The sequence below is a fragment of the Siphateles boraxobius genome, unplaced genomic scaffold (genome assembly GCF_051911475.1).
Source record: "Siphateles boraxobius isolate OS27281-9 unplaced genomic scaffold, OSU_SipBor_1 86, whole genome shotgun sequence".
Lineage (NCBI taxonomy): Eukaryota > Metazoa > Chordata > Actinopteri > Cypriniformes > Leuciscidae > Siphateles > Siphateles boraxobius.
In genome coordinates, this window is record NW_027509215.1 from 5,093,527 (window position 1) to 5,114,213 (window position 20,687).

Below are 20,687 nucleotides of genomic sequence, written 5' to 3' on the forward strand. Positions count from 1 at the left end.
TACAAGGTTGGAACAACATGAGGGTGAGTAAATACTGACAGCATTTTCATTTTCACTTTAAAGCCTAGTTGATGACATATTTCTGTTTGGGACCCATTCGTAGCTCACGTGCAGAGTGAAAACAACTATGGCGGAAGGTGGACGTGAAGCTGAGGCGGAGTTTATCGCTAAATGAGGAGATAGCCCTACAATCTGGATCTGGTACACAGATGTATTTTCACTCGCCAACACTGACTGAGCGCTTGAGAGTTTCGCTCTCCGTAAAGTGCACTTTTTCAGTTCATCCCAATGAATGCACAGTGCATTTGACGCACAGTAAACACTAGTGTGAGGCGCACGACTCGTCGTCGCTTTGCTGCGAGCACTCAGTGTTTCTCACACACTCAAAGAGAGAGTGAGAGAGCCTTACATACAGTACCACGCAGAATTGACGTGCTATGTAAATTATATTATTTGTTGCCTTTTCCTGTAAAAATAAGTTAATTTGAAATTATTTTGCCTTTGTGAGCAAGCAGAAACTAATGTGCAAACGCAGACGTGATTAATTTTCATGAAACCAGCAGCTCATCAATCCTTAGTGCGGTTTATATTGTTATTAGTAGTATAATTCGTAGTAGTATTATCTTATCAATATTGTTTGTTTATTACATGTCAAACTTGTAATTGATTTGAATTATTATTGTAATAAAAACTCGGAAACCCGCAAACTCGGGTCCTGAGTTCACTTCTGCGCGGACTCAGGTCCTTCAGTCAGCACAAGATTTCAGTGCCATATTGGCACATTGGCGGCTTCACTTTTCTACAATGGAAGAGAGTAGAGGTGCGTTGTCCATATTTTTTTTACAGTCTATGGTTGACACAATTACAATAATAAAATGACTCATTAAATTTAAATTCAGTACTCTTGATATTAAAGGATGTTTGATCCATTCGTGAATGAAGCATTAATGTTTGTTAAGGAACAAATTTAAAATTTTCCAAATATCTCTTTGAACTAATCAGCCTTTTTGTTTAGGGCATCTTCTGACTCTCAAGGCAAGCACTTCCATCCTTTTGATTGCATGTTTCCTGATTGCTTTGTGTCTGGAAGGCACTAACAGCTTTCTTCATTTTCATCATTTTCAGGACAACAGTCTTCATTCGCTTCTCTCTCTCCACTGTGATGCGGCGGTGTTTTAAACAAATCTTCTCCTTTAGCAATCTTTTCCAGGATAAGAGCTTCTTGTTCCATTTTCTCGAGTCCAACAACCCGATCCTCAAAGCCAGAACTTTTCTCCTCTTTATCGGTTTTGATCAGGATTTCAAGGTATTCAGCTGTGGAGAGAGATTTTGGCTTCAATGCAATTTCATCGAGTCTTCTCAAGCAATTAGAGGCCAGTTTGATCAACTTCCTTAGTTTGTCCTCAATTCCACTGAGTTCTTTTTCAAGTGCATCAAGTATTTGCCATGTGTCCATAAATTTTCCTTTTGCTTTCATAAAGTTTTCTTTCAGCTCTTCAATAGTTTTTTTCTCTATTTTTGTTTCATACGTCCACATGAATTTTTCCTTTGAATGAGCAGAGAAATGGCAGTTTTCAGGGCAGATAATGCAGTTGCCATCCTCTATCACAACACAACTTTGCACAGAATCTTCTGCTGGGAGGAAACAGTTGGAGTGACGTGAAGAAGCAGGTGTTGCAATTCATGGTAAAGCAGTTTACAGGGGATCTGATTGCTTTCACCACCTCTACATCTTGCTCTAAATCCTTATTTTGGTCCATGTTCTCACTCTCATTTCCCAAACATTGTTTCAAATTTTTAATCTCACTAATCTTAGAGAGACCTGCAGTTATTTGAGGGGTCAGACTTTTCATGGCTTTCTCAAGGCGCTCTCGTTCCTCCAAGACCTTTATAGTCATCGTCAGATCTTTACTTTCAATGGCCCCCAGTGTCTTGAAAAAAGCCTTCATCTGTTTAAAGGTTTTGTCCCATACAAGCTCAGTCAGTTTATCATCTTCATCATTATTATCATCTGAATCATTGTCAGATGTTGTAGGCTTTTCTACTTTTTTGTCTGCATACACAGCTGAATTGTTGAAACTGAAATGGGTGGGTTGTCCCTTATTATTCTTTTGACAGGGCAGATCTGCTGCTTTGATGGCTTCTAGAACTGGGATTTTTCTACCATCTGCAAATGTCACCAAAATTATGATGTTCTCTGCAATGTCTTTGCCAAAAATGGACAGTATTGAATTAAAGATGTACTTCTGATTGGCACTCAGACGGGGAAGAGAGGCCTGGACAACAAAGCAGACGGCATCAATGTGATCGATTCCCAAAGGGTTACAAAGAAAGCTTTTGACCTGCTCTGTAATCAGTTTATCTTGTGGGATCCCTCTTGTATCCCCAAATCCGGGTGTATCTACGATTGTGAGGGTATAGGGAACTTGAAAGCCAGGCTGATTGTACAGCTCATGAGATGAGACATTATATGTCTGACTCTCAGCCTGTGAGCGATTGGTCACTTCATTGATTAGTTTGAAGCGATATGAATTAGGGGTGGGAATCTCTAGGCACCTCACGATTCGATTCGATTACGATTCAGAGGCCTGCGATTCGATTCAAAAGCGATTATCGATTATCTGAATCTTTTGTGTGTGTGTGTGTGTGTGTGTGTGTGTGTGTGTGTGTGTGTGTGTGTGTGTGTGTGTGTGTGTGTGTGTGTGTGTGTGTGTGTGTGTGTGTGTGTGTGTGTGTGTGTGTGTGTGAATATAAATACTTTGCTTTAAAAGTACAAAGTAATGACCCATAAAGAATTAACGTACAATATATTTTATTAACATTGCAAAGAACCAACAGGAAAATAAATGTGTGCCTGAACTAGCAGCATACTTGTAGTAAATTAATAATATAACAACAACAGGTGTTCTGACGATTCATGCTACCCATCGAGATGTGCTACTTACTGGTGCATGTGCAGACTCATTTTTCTTCTGCTTACCACGCCCATAAATCTATGCATCCTTGCTGTGGATACTTGTAGGAAACTTTGACAGGTCAAAGATGAATATTTGATGATAATTTTTACTTTTCACACCGTTTTAAAAATAAAAACAGTACATTATACTGTACTCTTAACTTCGAATTTTATTATAATTTTATTTCATACAATAATATCATTTTTACTTGTTATATCAAATGTGATAATTGGATAATAGTTCATTTAAAATATCCAAATATGCTCCCCATACACTTACCCTGATTAAAATGAAATAACGATGTTATAATATTGTGAGATTTACACCATTATGGAAACAATAGAGAATGAATCAACATTATCTATGATCGATTTGCGTTTGGGTAGCATTTTTCAACAAGGCAGCAGAAATCGTCTGAACACCGGTACAGCCCAGAGCCATAGAGAGAAACGGCTCTGGTACAGCCGAGTGTTTTTCCTCCTCTGGGTGGAAACGTGTCATATGGCTTCTCATATTTGTCGTGTTGCCGAAATATTTTAGTTTTATTCTACAAAGCTTACAACTAGTGTGGCTCTTGTCCAGCTCCTTTCCCCCTTCAACTTCATAGAAGCCAAAATATTTCCACACGTCAGCTTTTAACGAGGAGGGTGTTTGGATTTCGCGCTAAGCCATCGCGATTCGCGTCTCTGTTATGTGCGCACGCCACAGACAGACGGTCCGGGCACTGCACTTCCGCGCTTCAGAGTTCCGTCTTTTGCGTTCCGTCAATATTACGTCATTATAAATAGGCTACATATCTAAAAAAAAAATTTTTTTTTTTGAAAATCGATTTTTGACATTTGTGAATCGATTCAGAATCGTCCACGTCCGAATCGCGATGCATCTAAGAATCGATTTTTTCCCCCACCCCTAATATGAATCCTGCCACTTTACGCCCAGTATGTAATTGACCATCACATTAACCAGTGTGGTTTTTCCTGCACCTGTTGATCCCAAAAGAAGAATTACTTTGTTGTTCACATCCTCAACCTTTCTTCTGAAGACATACTGATTAAAACTTACATTCTCTGCCATTTTTTTTGTACTGTATCAGTGCATGGATTGATGGATTGCCGTTTTCTATTCGTGAAGATTGATTCAAGAACAACCCACTCCCATCCTTATTTGATTGTTTCCCCTTAAAACTGGCCGAAAACACTGTTTCAGGGCTGAAGAGACTCTCTCCATCATTTCCACAGTTTGCAAAAACTCGGATTGTGTAAATTGTGTCTTCTTTCAGTCCCTGAAGAGTGTACTCCCTGTTTGTAGATTTCACAGACTTCCATGGCTTTTCACTTTCCTGATCCTTTCTGCGTTCTCTGAACTCCAACACGTATCCAGTGACCAGAACATCTTCTCCCACAGATGTAGGAACATCCCAGGCTACAATTGCAGACTCAGATTCTACTCGTTTCACTATAGGTGCTCCAGGAGGAGCACATGGACGAGTCTTGAAGATTGATGTTGTCTCACTAGTCAGACTTACTCCTGGACGACACACCGCCTTACAGTTGAAACGATATTCTTTATGTGGTTGTAACTGCTTGACAATGACTTCATCAGAAACCCCATCAGTAAACACATCTGTCCATTCAGAGCTCTGCACAGACTGATATGAAATACAGTACGAGTTCACACAACTAACACCGTGGTCAGGAGGTTTGATTTGCAGATGTATGCAGTCATGCTCGGCACTCAAGGAGACTGGTTTTGGGGATTTTGAGGGGAGCTAGTACTGAGAGCTTATGAGTCTCCCCCTTTCATAAACATGAATTGAAGAGGCAGTGATGAGTTAATCTGGGATTGATGCAATGCAGAATTCAAGAATCAGAATCAGAAATCAGAAAGAGCTTTATTGCCAAGTGTGCTTGCACACACAAGGAATTTGTTTTGGTACTGAGGCTTCCAGTGGACATATACAAATACAAATACAACATGAAACATAATACTACAAATTATAAGAATAAAAAATAAAAATATAAATATATGAGAATAAAACTATCACAGTTGGGTTTAGTCAGAATAGACATTTTCAGATTTACAGATTATGAACCTATTTACAGTGTTTTGAATATTATAAATAAATAAATCTACATATAAGTATCACATGAGTTGTAGGATATTGCACTAAACAGTGGGAGTATTGCACTTACAGGCATATGCCTTGGGAGGTGTGTTAACTGTTCAGGAGGGAAATGGCCTGTGGGAAGAAACTGTTCCTGTGCCGAGATGTTCTTGTGGCCAGTGATCTGAGTCTCCGTCTTGACAGTAACAGTTCAAACAGGTGGTGTCCAGGGTGAGTGGAGTCTGTGATGATTTTACCTGCTCTCTTCCTCACTCTGGAAGAGTACAGGTCCTGGAGGTTTGGCAGGGGGGCACCAATAATCCTCTCCGCAGTCCGGACTGTCCGTTGTAGTCTCCTGATGTCTGATTTGGTAGCTGAACCAAACCAGACAGTGATGGAAGCGCACAAGACAGACTCAATGACGGCTGAGTAGAACTGAATCAGCAGATCCTGTGGCAGGTTGAACTTCCTCAGCTGGCGAAGGAAGTACAGTCTCTGCTGGGCCTTTTTCACAGTGGAGTCAATGTGATTGTCCCACTTCAGGTCCTGAGAGATGATAGTGCCCAGGAACCTGAATGACTCCTCTGCTTCCACAGTGCTGTTCATGATGGTGAGTGGGGGGAGTGCTGGGCTGTTCCTCCTGAAGTCCACGATCATCTCCACTGTTTTGAGCGTGTTCAGCTCAAGGTTGTTATAACTGCACCAGGCAGCCAGCTGTTCAGTGGTGGTTTTAGGCACGGGCGAACCGGGCAGTTGCCCGGGGCGGCATTTTTTCATGTCACATGGGGGGCGGCACGAGCAGTTAAAAAAAAAATCCTCTGCGCCGCGAAGTGGTTTTCTATTATATCATTTCACTGTGTGGGGAATTGGCAAATTGGCGCCCCTGCTTGAAGTTGCCGTGTGTGACGCCGGTTTCACACTGCACGCGTTAGCAGTGCGTATTTTTTTCTGCGCCCATGTTAACAGATTAGAGCATTCACACACCGCACGCAGAGGCGGTGCAGCAGCGCGTAGCAGGAGCACTGTATCAGAAATACTCTAATGGAATTAGTGGGCTAAAGTCAGTCACACCACTTCGACTTTCTTTCCTAAATAACGCACATTTCATTCATAATATTATAAATACAGGCCTATAGTTCCTGCAAATTTTTGTTTTTATGAATTCTGAAAATGGCTAATAAAAATAAGTAATACAAAACGATTATGTGGGTCACCTCACCAAGGTGAATTGGTTTAGTCTTGACTTCTGGTCGTGACTCGTTACGTGAGTGACAGTGTTGGGGGCGGGGGATGGGAAATCTGTTGATTGTCGAGTGCCAAATAAACAGAGATGGACAGGAAGAGGTCAAAGCCATCAGGTGCACAATTTAGAAAAAAAAAAGAAAAGAAGAAGAGGAGAAACTAGCAAAAACTATGTTCTCTCTGTGGTATGATTACGGTAGGCTATCCATGTTGTCATGAATGAAGGGCTACTGTTAATTGTGGGTAACTCGTCTCTTACGTTTCTTAGCCTTTTTGCTATGATGATTTTTATGCTTACAACAATAATTAGGTTTTAAGTCAACAAACACGAGATCTAATTTCACCATAATATTGTGCTTTTCAACAAAACTGTTACAAGTTCAGTTATTATTTATTTCCATCAGTTGGGTTAACAGTTGGGCCCTGTAATTAGCCAACGGAATTTTCAAATCTGTAGGTAGTTTCAAGTATACTTTTCTTGACCTCAACTACAGTGGTACAATGACATTTTAATGACTAATTCAATTTGTACCTCTGTAGTTGAGGTCAAGAAAAATATTCATGACACAGTTATAATGGCCTCATGATGACAGCCAATGTTCTGTTCTTAGTGCAATAGTGTAATGATTCTCTTTAGTGTTTTCACATTTGTGTGATAAAGTATTTGTGCTATAGAATATTTATTCTATATTTTATTTGTATATTATTCTTAATGTTTTATATTATTGTTGCTCTCTGCTCTTGTTAAATTTTTTATATATCTGATTGTATATATTTTTTGGCACATTTATGTATATAGTGTATATTAAAGTTCTGATAACTTACACTGTCATAGTTTGTGCAGAATTGTGTCCACTGTCCTTTGGCAATGATGGATGTAATGAAGGATTTGTGCAATTGAGAAATATAATGTTCTCTTTAACTTTAGTTGTTATGATAAAATATGACTGTTTGTGGATAATTTTGTGTTTTATTTTTATTTTTTTATTTTTTTTGTAAGGGGGGTGCTCGAAGGTGGTCTCGCCCAGGGTGTAATTCAATGTAGAACCGCCACTGTGTGTGTGTGTGTGTGTGTCGCGAGCGAGCGACGAGCAAGAGAGAGAGACAGAGTGTGTGTGTGTGTGTGTGTGTGTGTGTGTGTGTGTGTATGTATATGTGTGTCTGTGGGTGTGCGCGCGCGATCGTGAGTGAACTGAATCCCCGTTGAGTGTGTGTGTGTGTGTGTGTGTGTGTGTGTGTGTGTGTGTGTGTGTGTGTGTGTGTGTGTGTGTGTGTGTGTGTGTGCGCGCGCTCGAGTGAGTGAGCCAGTGTGCGTCACGAAGCTCAATGCAACTACAAATTTTTTTTCTTATACAACATCTTATACAATTTCAACAAAGCTAAGTCCCATTGTCCTAATATGTGGACATCAACTTTAGCAGCATAGTAAATCTTTATTGTTACAAAAGTTTGTCAAATGTGCATGCCATTTTAATCATACAACTCTTCTATGCATAACTTAACAAGAATCAACAATGAAATGTTTTTAGATTTTTTATCTTGTGGACGTTTTGGTCTGGAGTGGCTGCGTGAAATGTGAACTGTGTTCTCCGCCATCTTTAAATTATTTATGTTAAATTTTTTTCTCTTCTGACCCCACCAGATGGCAGTGTAAGTGTGCTCATTTGTGAAAAACATGTTTCAGTTACACATAATTAAGTATTATGCTGCACACAACCAAAAATGTGATGTCCTCATATGAGGTCGCAGGGTCTCAGGAGGATAGATGAGAGGTCAGACCAGCCAATTAGACTGCAATGTTAAGATTTGAAATTTTACCATATTTTCAGAAATAACTAATTTTTATTAATTGTGTGTGTGTTTTGCCTACTGTTATATCTCGAAGACTCAAAAACCTATCGTTAGATATCATACAGTCACATTTTTATGATCTTTTATGCAGTTTTGGAAGAGTAGTGTCAATATATTTACCTCTTATCTTAGTCTGGTTGATTAAGGATTGCTAATTGTAAATACAGTTAATGGTTCTAGGTGTATTTATTGGCATGCTAATTTTAACACAGTGCCTGTAAAATTAACTGCAGATTTATCCTCAATCATGATACAAGAGCATTTTGACACACAAGAGCCTTGACAGGAATCAGGACAAAACACATTAAGTGTCAAAGTCCTCTTGGATCATGATTTAATGGCCAGTGTTGTATTTCCACAAGGAGTATATAAAATGCATGTAAACTAAACAGTTTATGGCAGGTAGTTTATAGACCGCTACAAAATGAAACCTTTTATGCTTCTAGTGTGTTTACATTTATTTAGTTGGTTATATTCATGATTGTGTTAAAAGCCTAAACATTTGGCTTATACCAGATCAAAAATAGTCATGGGTAAAATTAAATGGTTAAAAATGATGTAGGCTGTGTGTGTGTGTGTGTGTGTGTGTGTGTGTGTGTGTGTGTGTGTGTGTGTGTGTGTGTGTGTGTGTGTGTGTGTGCGTGTGCGCGTGTGCGCGTGCGCGTACGTGCGTGTATGTGTGTGTGTGATTGATATCAAAATTATTCAACCCCAAAAGTATAGAGAATCCTTTTCTCTTCGTAAACTCAAATAAATGTTGCCCGAAAAAGGTTTTCAGCTCACTGATGTTCTTTGGTTTCCATGCTGCCTCTGCTTTCATCAAATCTCACCAAAGATTTCCAATGGGATTTAAATCTGGAGAGTGAGCAGGAATCAAAATCATTCCAGGCCCAATCCCTGAACCAGGCTTTGGTTAATTTGAATGTATACTTAAGACCAGTTATCCAGTGAAGCTTCAGTTTACGCACTGAATGCATCTTTGCACATTATGTCCGGGCATGAAGCAATCCGGACAATCTTCCAAATATCAGCTTTTATGTTTCCAAAAAGGTCTTCCACTGTTACAACAGGGATTTGCTCCCATTCCAACAGAACTCCAAGACACTGATGTTGACCAAAGGGGTCTGATTTACTTAAAATAGGGTATATGTCAAACGTTGCATGGTCTCATCGCATCCTTGTCAGAGAAAGTGTAACTGCAGTGTGAACTGACGCCAATATTGGACATTGGTTATGCTCATCTTTGCTTCCTCCTTTTAAGTTATCTTGAGTAAAACAGCTAAATTTTCACGAAGCACATACAAAAGGCCACAACCAAAAGCGATGTAGCCTGTTTTACAGAATACAGGAGTTAAGTTGCTAAAAACAAATTCAATTCAACTGTGATGTAAAGTAGCCCATGTACAATTAGATATAAGACTCTCCTGATGAAGATATGACTGTCATCATGGGTTTATGTTTGCATGTGTTTGTGCTATCAGCTCTGTACCGTATATTGGACAGTGTAGGTTTTTGTAACACATTGTAAAATTTGAATCATTACCCTGTCACTTCTCACGCACACTTCTGAATCTGGTTTTCTGAAACATTTAAGCTGGAATTCCCAGAGGCGTACACACACACCACACACACACACACACACACACACACACACACACACACACACACACACACACACACACACACACACACACACACACACACACACACACACACACACACACACACACACACACACACACAGTCACACACACACACACAGACACAGACACAGCAAACCATATGTTTGCATTGCTTCATAATGTATGTGTGTGTTTTTCATGTATGTGTTAGACGTGAAGGTTGGTTCAGTTCTTTGGCTCCTGGATATCGTTTACTTCTCACTCTAATGTCATGAATCTGTATCTCTGACACACTCTTCAAGATCATCTTTTAAAAATGAGATTTATAATTTAATCTTTTGCATGACCATAGTATCATTTGCATTCTATATATACACTTCTCAATGCTCGCATAGTTTGAGCTGTGAAACTAATTTGGATAGCTTAGCTCAGATCATTTGGCCTTGGGATAATTTAATGAGAAATGTTTGAGTTTGTTATAAATGGATTTTGATTGCATACGTTGGTGTCTTGGCAAATTTGAGCACAGTTTAATTCATTGAGATTTCTTCTGCCTGGGATTAAGGTGTTTTTTTCTCAGAAGAAACATCTGAAAAGCAGGAGACTTTTTTCTGTTACTTATCATTGCTGCCTGGGAGAAACAATCGAGACAAGTTTTTAAATTATGAATAACATTTATGCATTAAAAGTAGATTTTTATACTTCCTTATAGATATTATATTCCGCATAGATATGCATTAACATTTAATCCTAGAGTCTAAAGCAAAGCATGCTTGGAACTGCTGTAAATTATTCTTTTTTTTATACAGATTACTATATTTTTACAATTAAAATCAAACTGTTATGCATTAAGTCAAATAAAAATTGTTAGTTAGGACATTTCTTAGGTTTAAAAGGATGCTAAATGTTCTCAGTCCACTGCTCATCCTTAACAGAAATAATTTGTTGCACCAGTCTGCTCCACCAAACCTGAGAGATGATATTTGACAAATCTCCAAGGCACATCTGCACCAGATAATCATCTTTTTAAAAACTGCCACCTAAGAGCCGTTTCACATCTTCCTCCTCCTGCTGGATTCAAAATGCTCTGAGATTCCCTATGCAATTTGAAAGATAGTGAGAGAAAGATTGAAATATGTGACGGGAGATTTGGATGGAGAAGGGACAGATATGCAGTCTTGCAGCACACACACACCTACTGATTATCTGGACCGTGGGATGGAAGTCTCTTGGTGGAAAATGCCGAACACCAAGATAGATACAGCCTCTATACATCAGTCTGATATATATTGAGTTTCTTCTGGTTGTTTCTTATTGTTCTTACTTTTTTGGATGACGCTTAGAAAAACATGTTTGAGTCATACTTGACTCCAAAAAAATTAAAAAGTAGAAAATTAAATGATTGTAGAAAATGAAACGTATTTTACGGCCATACAATTTAATCTAGGTTTTTTTGTGACATTATTTTAAGCATATTTCACTCCACTTTCTTATAGTTTTTTTTTTTGTAATTCCCATTACTCTCAACAGTACAAAAATACTGTGAAAAAGTAAATTTTTTAGTGTGTGCGTGCGTGCGTGCGTGCGTGCGTGCGTGCGTGCGCGCACGCTTCTGGGAATTCCAGCTTAAATGTTTCAGAAAACCAGATTCAGAAGTGACAGGGTAATGATTCAAATTTTACAATGTGTTACAAAAACCTACACTGTCCAATATACGGTACAGAGCTGATAGCACAAACACATGCAAACACATGTGTGTGTGTGTGTGTGTGTGTGTGTGTGAAATATGAATGGGATCATTTTTTTAAATATAAAACACACTTTTTATGCGGATTCTTCTCTTATCTTATTTGACCTCCCTTCTTTTTCTTTATTCCTCCCCTCCGGTTTGCAAGATATTAAATATTTGATGCATTTCAGCAGAGGAAAAGATGGACATTTTGTAAATGCATGCTTGCAGACACAAATCCTATAAAGAGAGATTATATGAAGAGCGAACAACGTGACTGCACAAGGCATCTGTCTCCGTTCTGGACATTTTCCAATTCACTGTTTGGACAAGAAATTCTCTGACTCGTGAACACCTCAGGAAACACAGCTAACAGGAAGACAGACAACATGTGACCTGAACAAACCAAAATAAATAATCCCCAAACAAATATACACATCAAATCTCTCCATTTGGGTTTTTCAATTCACTGAGTTTTACATCCGTTTGTTTTCATTTATTTTGAATTCCATCTCTGACATATCCGGTGGAATTGTTCCTCTCCTCTGAAAAAGCAGCCGCCGTCCTGTCACGTACTTTTCTGAAACTCGTTGCTCAAACAGTTTCACTTTGTGTTCATTGCTATAATGATTAATGATCATTGACAAAATTAGACCTAAATGTTCATTAGCTTTAACATCTTTACATCAATAAGCCAGATCAGCCAGACATTCCCAATTGACTGGGAATTAGCTTCATGACACATTTCCTGCCTGGTTTTCCTGTTGGTATGGTAATGAGTGAGTTTATATTGTATGTTTCCTGTGTTTGGTGGTCATGTTTATTAAACTGAAGTGATTGAGTGGCTGAACATGAAGCTGCACTTAGAGCTTAACAATCTAATAAGGCACCATCAAAGCCTGTGCACTGGAAACACAGGAGTTTAATGGAAAACCTCTCTGTCAAAAGTCCATCACATAATGTCAAATCAGATAACTAATAACTTGCATGTCTCTGTTTCCATCTGAGCTTCTTCAGGAGGTCCTTGCATGGCCAGGAACCAGAGAGCTGCTGAGAATGCAGTCCTACTTCCTCATCATCGTACCCTAGAGCAAGACACTTTACCCCATGTTGCTTCAAGAAATCTGACTCTGCAATTTATGAAAATGTAAAGTAACCAATCTTTCACTGATTTTGTTTTAAAAATTGTCCTAAATTTAACAGAACCGCACTCCGAGTCCACCTCGGAAATAACGATAATGGCACAGAGAAAGCATCGCTGGAATCGCTTTCACAAAAAAAAAATTCCGGCTGATGAACGATAAAAATATTGAAAGCAAATCACAATCCACCCTGCTTTAAAGAGCTCAAACATTTAAAGTGGCAGACGACAAAACGGCAGTGTGTGCTTATAGTAAGGTTGTACTCACACTAGGCACGGTTGCCATGAACCTGGCCCGAGTACGATTGTCCCCCCTTCCCACTCCCCCTCTGGCCTGCACTCACATAGGGTTTCAGCATTCGTGCCGGAGCACGATTACGACATTATGGTGTGACGGTTTTGGGATAAACAAGAAGAGCGGCGCTCTCTGAACACAATGGAGTCCATCGCTCTGTTTTCTTTGTGGATAATTTTGTGTCGTTTGGTCCACGGTGGTCCACAGCCCTCTCACAGCCTGTTGTTAAACAGATGTGTCGCCTTAGTGGTGCGAAAATTTTCACGTAATCGTGCTGCTCGTATGAGGAGGTTTGCAAGGTACCAGCTGAAGTGCAGCAAGGACTTTGCAGCTTTGATTACGGACTACAGTTCCCGTACATCACGCGTCCTGTTCCGTGCTCCAGCACGGTTAGCGCTCACACTGCATGCGAACCGCGCCCGAGTCCAACTGAACCGTGCTCTGGCCCACCTCTTCCAAGCGGGCCAGGGCCGGCTAATCGAGCCGCGCCCGGGCACGGTTCGGAGGACTCACACTAGTCAAACGAACCGCGCTTTGGTGGTCAAACGCACTCGGGCACGGTTCAAACTGGCTAGTGTGAGTACACCCTAAGATGCCAATATTGTTCTTGTTATAGTTATCTTATCGCCCATTCACACCAACTATGACAATAATACACAATAATAATAATATTTTTATATAGCTTTCTGTCAGTTATTTGAAATCCTTTTTTCATGACACTGAAGAAGGTAACTGCATTTTCTCTTAGATAACTTAATTTATTAATCTATTCGTTACACTTAAATCTTAGCAGAACAATTTATTCTTAGCTATAACTGTTAAGGTTGTAGTTGCAAACAAAAGTGTATGGCCAAATGTCACCTTGCATTTTTAATTAAACTGACTTTTTATTTCAATTATTCCCATGCCATTTAGTAAAAAACAAACAAATATGTATTAAATGGGTTTTCTCACTGTTGTGTTTAAAATAGTCTAGATGCTCGATCATGTGATCATAAATGGCAAATTAGCAGTTACCATCATAACCTCACTAACATGCAACAACTCTTTGAGTCACGATTCTACAGAGATCTTCAATGCTCGTAATGATGTTTGGAATTTGCTCAGTATGTGAACAGGTGCTGGTTTGGATTTCTAGCTTTCTGATAGTAGTTTGTCGCCATCTGCCAGTGTGCTTGAGCTTATACATTTCATTGAGGGGGGAAAAGGGAGCTCGCACTGAGCTTATGAGTAGTTGTATAATATATAATCACACCATAATGTTAACATTTCATATCACAATGTATTTTAGGTCTTTGCATGTTTTTGATGTTCTTTTTCTAATTCTTATATGTCAGTGTACCATTTATTGGATATTTTTTCATTCCTTATAATAATTATGCATTTAATTAATTTACCATGGAGGGTACACTGTAAAAAAAATCTGTAGAAATTACAGTATTACTGGCAGCTGCTTGCCAGTAACTTACTGTAGATTTAAATTGATGTTATTTACTGGCAACAGTTTGTTCAAAGTTAAATGAACTTAAACATTAACAAGTCTTTATCTTTACAGAATAAAACTAAAATAACAGCCTCATGCAAAGCATTCTGGGAACCAAAATCTGAAGGAAAAAAAAAACAGAAAAAGGTTGATGAAAATTTCTGGTTCCCAGAATGCTTTGCATTAGATTGTTATTTTTTTTATTCTGTAAAGACAAAGACTTGTTAATGTTTAATGTTCATTTAACTTTGAACAAACTGTTGCCAGTAAATATACATCAATTTAAATCTACAGTAAGTTACTGGCAAACAGCTGCATAACTACAGCAATTTTTTTACAGTGTAGGCTACAGAATACCTGTCAATCTGACATACAGAGTTGTAAAGGTTTTGCCATAGTCTATTTTTATTTTTCATATTTGTTTTACAGATTATACAGAGGTAGCCTACACCATTTCATTCAGGGCTGCACGACATTGCGATATTTTGGTTTTTTTGGAATTATATATTGCAATAAAAAAATGGATGTACATGAATTATTTAGGAAATCAAATGTTGAATAACATTATAGTCTTGGCTGTATAAATTAAATATTATTAATCTTTGTTTAAGCTACAAAAGTGACCTTCCCGTTGTCATAATGTTTAAATGGCAATAATTTAGGTTAGTGTTTGTGGCGAAGGACGGCCGAGGGACGTGAGAGAACGGCGCGAGGCCGGTGGTGCGATTGCTAATGACCAATACCTGTGAGCACACCGGTCTCGCATCTCTCATGGAGGAGCGGAAGCATAAAGGAGGAGCGACGACGTTGATGATCGAGAGAGGAACAGGCTTGTATTTTAGTTGTGTTTGGTTTTTGTATTTTATTTTAGCCAGCAGTCGTCCGCGAGTGGCTGCTGGCAGTTATGTTTATTTTTGGTAGCCAGCATTCGTCTGCGAGGGGCTGCTGCCGGTATTTTGGTTTGTTTGTTTTATTTTAAATAAAGTTTCTTTGATTGTTCGCCGGTTCTCGCCTCCTCCGTGAACATTGCTACAGTGTTTACAAGTCGCAGTCCATGTTCAGGACCTGGATTTTGCAAAACAGGCTTCAGACAAATTTAAACTTCACAATGGTTTACAAAGTTTAAAAAAGTAAAATCATGAATTGACAATTAAGTTAAACAGTTAAGTTATTTTTATTAATTCACAGAGTTGAGAAAATTACTTACATGTTTTCTTATTTCACATGCTGACAAGCATTGCGGCAATACAGTATAAGCTCTACCATAAGAAAAATCCATATTTATTAATTTCAAAATGTTGTATGCCATACTAATACAACTGTGAACTCAAAGTAATACTTTGTAATACTAATACAAAGAAGTGCTTGAAATCATACATTGTTTTTATAGTATTTCATAGTATTTTACATTTTCAAAATGTTTGCATGATTTCACAAGACTAAACACAAAAATTAAGATTTCTTTTTTACATTTATGCTTTTTCAGAAGCTTTTATCCAAAGTAGCTTAAAGGACATTCAAGCTATAAAAAATAACTATAATTTCATGCATTCTCTGGAGCCATTATTACTGTTTTGCTACTACTATACTATGCTCTAACAGTTGAGCTACAGTACATAATTGTTGTGGATTCTTGAGAAATCTGACATTGCATCATTGTTGAAAACACAAATATTAAAAGCATAAAATAACTCTTAAATTCAGTATTTTTTATGTTAAATGATTATTGATTTATACAGGAAAGAAGCATTGATGTTTAAGTAACATCATGTTAAGCAAATTTTCAATTTTCCTAAATCTTTTTGAACTAACCAGCCTTTTATTTTGTTTAGGACATCTCCTGTCCCTCAAGGCAAGCACTTTCACCCTTTTGATCAGATGTTTTCTGTTTGCTCTGTGACTGAGAGGCACTAAAAGCTTTCTTAATTTTCATCATTTTCAGGGCAACAGATTGCATTCGCTTCTCTCTCTCCTCCATAATGTGGCGCTCTGTTTCGAGCAAATTTTCTCCTCTAGCAATCTTTTCCAGGATAAGAGCTTCTTGTTTCATTTTCTCGAGTCCAACAACCCGATCCTCAAAGCCAGAACTTTTCTCTTCTTTCTCAGTTTTGATCAGGATTTCAAGATATTCGGCTGTGGAGAGAGATTTTGGATTCAATGCAATTTCATCGAGTCTTCTTAGGCAATCAGAGGACAGTTTGATCAACTTCCTTAGTTTGTCCTCAATTCCATGTAGTTCCTCTTCAAGTGCATTAAGTATTTGCTTAGAGTCCATAAACTTTCCTTTTGCCTTCATGAAGTTTTCTTTCAGCTCTTTAATAGTTTTTTTCTCTATTTTTGTTTCATACGTCCACATAAAATTTTCCTTTGAATGAGCAGAGTAATGGCAGTTTTCAGGGCAGATAATGCAGTTGCCAGCCTCCATCACAGCACAAGTTTGCACAGAATCTTCTGCAGGGAGGAAACAGTTGGAGTGATGTGAAGAAGCAGGTGTTGCAATTCATGGTAAAACAGTTTACAGGGGATCTGACTGCTTTCATGACCTCTACATCTTGCTCAAAATTCTCATTTTGCCTCATGCTGTCACTCTCATTTTCCAAACACTGTCTAAATTTTTTTATCTCACTCATTTTAGAGAGACCTGCAGTTATTTGAGGGGTCAGACTTTTCATGGCTTTCTCAAGGCGCTCTCATTCCTCCAAGACCTTTATAGTCATCGGCAGATCTTTACTTTCAATGGCCCCCAGTGTCTTGAAAAAAGCCTTCATCTGTTTAAAGGTTTTGTCCCAGACAAGCTTGGTCAGTTTATCATCTTCATCATCATTATCTGAATCATTGACAGAAGTTGTAGGCTCTTCTACTTTTTTGTCTGCGTACACAGCTGAATTGTTGAAACTGAAATGGGTGGGTTGTCCCTTTTTATTCTTTTGACAGGGCAGATCTGCTGCTTTGATGGCCTCTAGAACTGGGATGTTCTTACCATCTGCAAATGTCACTAAAATTATGATGTTCTCTGCAATGTCTTTGCCAAAAATGGACAGAATTGAGTCAAAGATGTACTTCTGATTGGCACTTAGGCGGGCAAGAGAGGCCTGGACAACAAAGCAGACGGCATCAATGTGATCGATTCCCAAAGGGTTACAAAGAAAGCTTTTGTCCTGCTCTGTAATCAGTTTATCTTGTGGGATCCCTCTTGTATCCCCAAATCCGGGTGTATCTACGATTGTAAGGGAATAGGGAACTTGAAAGCCAGGCTGATTGTACAGCTCAAAAGATGAGACATTATATGTCTGACTCTCAGCCTGTGAGCGATTGGTCACTTCATTGATTAGTTTGAAGCGATATGAATCCTGCCACTTTACGCCCAGTATGTAATTGACCATCACATTAACCAGTGTGGTTTTTCCTGCACCTGTTGATCCCAAAAGAAGGATAACTTTGTTTTTCACATCCTCAACCTTTCTTCCGAAGACATATTGATTAAAACTTACATTCTCTGCCATTTTTTTGTGTAATGTCAGTGTATGTATTGATGGATTGCCCTTTTTTATTCGTGAAGATTGATGCAAGAACAACCCGCTCCCATCCTTATTAGATTGTTTCCCCTTAAAACTGGCCGAAAACACCATTTCAGGGCTGAAGAGACTCTCTCCATCATTCCCACAGTTTGCAAAAACTCTTGTGATTGTGTAATCTGTGTCTTCTTTCAGTCCCTGAAGAGTGCACTCCCTGTTTGTAGATTTTACAGACTTCCATGGCTTTTCACTTTCCTGATCTTTTCTGCATTCTCTGAATTCCAACACGTATCCAGTGACCAGAACATCTTCTCAAACAGATGTAGGAACATCCCAGGCTACAATTGCAGACTCAGATTCTACTCGTTTCACTATAGGTGCTCCAGGAGGAGCACATGGACCAGTCTTGAAGATTGATGTTGTGTCACTAGTCAGACTTACTCCTGGACGACACACCGCCTTACAGTTGAAACGATATTCTTTATGTGGTTGTAACTGCTTGACAATGACTTGATCAGAAACCCCATCAGTTAACACATCTGTCCACTCAGGGCTCTGCGCAGACTGATATGAAATACAGTACGAGTTCACACAACTAACACCGAGGTCAGGAGGTTTGATTTGCAGATGTATGCAGTCATGCTCGGCACTCACGAAGACTGGTTTTGGGGGTTTTGAGGGGAGCTCGTACTGAGAGCTCATGAGTCTCCCCCTTTCATAAACATGAATTGAAGAGGCAGTGATGAGTTCATCTGGGATTGATGCAATGCAGAATTCAATGTTCTTTCTTCCTTTATTGGCTTCTTTGAAATCTAGGAAGGCCTGTATGTTTTCCCTGGTAATTGTAGTTACATTTCCTGAGGAAAACCATTTCTCTGTCTTTTTGGAGGAATTTTGATCATAACTTACTTGCTCTCCGTTGTTACTCGATTGTTTTTTCAGGTAATTCTCTAGGTCTGAAAAGTACAGTTCCTTTTCATTTAAGGAGGAAAGTGCAAAAGCTATCATCACATAGTCATTGGATGCGTTCAAGACAACCTTGTCAAACTCATTGCTGGATGCAAGAACAGGGACTTCTTTCATGATTTCGAGGTAAGATCTAATGACATTCATCTCTTGCTCTCGCTCATTTAGATACTTTTTTACCAGAGCACCCTGAAATGGGGATCTTTCTTTGTCATTAAGAGCATCAACAAGCTCTTGTTCTTCTTTTCCTCCACCCCTTATGGATGGAAGAAGTCTGCAGAGATGTTTTTGAAAAACTATTGTATTCTGAGCATAGGTCCTTAAATTTTCTGATTTAGTTTTGATTTCAGGGAATTGAATGGCGACATTGTCCCTCATCAGGTCTTGACATTGAATGTCACAATTATCCAGTTCATCCATGATCCGTTGGGCACGTCGTACTAGGCTTACACTGATCTCCCTTACTAACTGAGCAGCTGTTGAATCTAGTTTTTTCAGAGGGTAAAGCCATACGGTCATTGGCACAGCATTCTCTCCATGTTCTCCCAACAGTTTTGGCAGCTCTGAGTACACCTTGATGGCATCTACATAGGAAACTGGATTGTTTTCCAGAGCAAAATCTCCATGAAAAGTGCAACTGAATTTGTTCATTTTCTCTTTTTCTGATTCACTCATTTTCAAAGATGCTTCACCTTCAACTGATATTAAAGGTATATTTTTGATTGATGCTTGGAGAACTCCTTGTATCTCTTGATGATTTTCATTGGATGAAACTTCACGGTCAAAAATAAAGAACGCTTGAGCTCCATACAATAGAGCCGTAACAACATATGTGGCCGAGCCCTCCTGAAATACATTGCTATGCTTTATGTTCCCTGCTCCAAGATGCTCCATAGATAACTGCTCAAAACGTGAAGTTGTCCGATACTGTAAAGTGACTCGAGATTGATGTTTGGACTTCTTCTTGTCATTTAAATAGCCAGCTGAGCCTTTCACACTAACTAATCCACACAGAAAGCTGGCTTCAAGAGATGCAGAAATATTCAAAGCTGTTACTTTGTCTTCACTTGAATCTGAGGCAATGATTTTGAAGTCAGTGTTTGGCTGTGGCCGTACATTGATATTCTTCTGCAGCATCTCAGCATCCCAAAGAGTTATTCCTTGGGGAAATTTTATATATTAATAATTAGTTACCCAAAAGGTATAAAGCATAACATCTAATAAAGTAATAAATTATACCATTTAGATTGTTTCCTCCCCATTGTGTTCATGTGTTTTATATTACCTGGAATGAGGACATTTCTTCGGCAGTCATAAAGCATTCCCAACTGAAAAGGTCGGCCAAGACAAGCCAATTCAATGGTTTCAGAGTCAGACATCTTTCTAGTGAAAAAGTCTTGGATTATAATTTTTTTGTAAATGTTAAATAAAAGGATATACAACATATTACTGAAAAAAATATTGCATTAGCAACGAAACTGCATGATCCGGCCTTCTTGACCTTGATTTTCCCAAGTCTTTTGGCTGGATCATGACAGACCCGTGTTTTGTGTACAAGCACATGGCCTTTTGTTTGAGCCATGTGCTTGTGTTGTCTCGTTACACATACTTTTGTATTCCTTAGGTCCGACCATATTGTCTCTCTGGCATTGTATTGATGTAAAATTCTGCATTTTACCAACGCATTGGCGTGGCATGGTCAGTAAGTGTTATTATGATGATGCTCTGAAAGGTATTATGATGAGCACTTTCATAACAGTGTCACCTAGTTGTCAAATATAT

At 38.8% G+C, this 20,687-nt stretch overlaps 3 protein-coding genes across 3 annotated transcripts; all 3 read right to left on the reverse strand.

Moving 5' to 3' along the window:
* Positions 1-1,177: 1,177 nt before the first annotated feature.
* LOC143731145 (uncharacterized) lies at positions 1,178-17,003 on the reverse strand. Its single transcript, XM_077221804.1, has 3 exons — positions 16,944-17,003; positions 4,110-4,605; positions 1,178-2,548 (listed from the first exon to the last, which is right to left on the reverse strand). The coding sequence occupies exons 1-3, from the start codon at positions 17,001-17,003 to the stop codon at positions 1,575-1,577; spliced, it is 1,530 nt and encodes a 509-aa protein (XP_077077919.1). The 3' UTR covers positions 1,178-1,574.
* Positions 15,790-18,247, reverse strand: LOC143731212 (uncharacterized). Its single transcript, XM_077221891.1, has one exon. The coding sequence runs from the start codon at positions 18,051-18,053 to the stop codon at positions 17,115-17,117; it is 939 nt and encodes a 312-aa protein (XP_077078006.1). The 5' UTR covers positions 18,054-18,247; the 3' UTR covers positions 15,790-17,114.
* LOC143731204 (stonustoxin subunit alpha-like) lies at positions 15,790-20,284 on the reverse strand. The gene is made up of 2 exons (XM_077221886.1): positions 20,191-20,284; positions 15,790-20,065 (listed from the first exon to the last, which is right to left on the reverse strand). The coding sequence occupies exons 1-2, from the start codon at positions 20,282-20,284 to the stop codon at positions 18,252-18,254; spliced, it is 1,908 nt and encodes a 635-aa protein (XP_077078001.1). The 3' UTR covers positions 15,790-18,251.
* Between the last annotated feature and the right edge of the window lie 403 nt (positions 20,285-20,687).

Excerpts from the sequence above, each read along its gene's own strand:
- LOC143731145 (XM_077221804.1), bottom strand. The coding sequence starts at position 17,003 with ATGAGGCAAAATGAGAATTTTGAGCAAGATGTAGAGGTCATGAAAGCA. Across the intron at positions 4,606-16,943 it reads TGAAAGCAGTCAGATCCCCT|TCTGTGCAGAGCTCTGAATG; the intron begins GTAAACTGTTTT and ends ATTTCATATCAG. Across the intron at positions 2,549-4,109 it reads ACAATCAAATAAGGATGGGA|AGATTCCCACCCCTAATTCA; the intron begins GTGGGTTGTTCT and ends TGAGGTGCCTAG.
- LOC143731212 (XM_077221891.1), bottom strand. The coding sequence starts at position 18,053 with ATGGTGTTTTCGGCCAGTTTTAAGGGGAAACAATCTAATAAGGATGGG.
- LOC143731204 (XM_077221886.1), bottom strand. The coding sequence starts at position 20,284 with ATGTCTGACTCTGAAACCATTGAATTGGCTTGTCTTGGCCGACCTTTT. Across the intron at positions 20,066-20,190 it reads AAGAAATGTCCTCATTCCAG|GAATAACTCTTTGGGATGCT; the intron begins GTAATATAAAAC and ends AATTTCCCCAAG.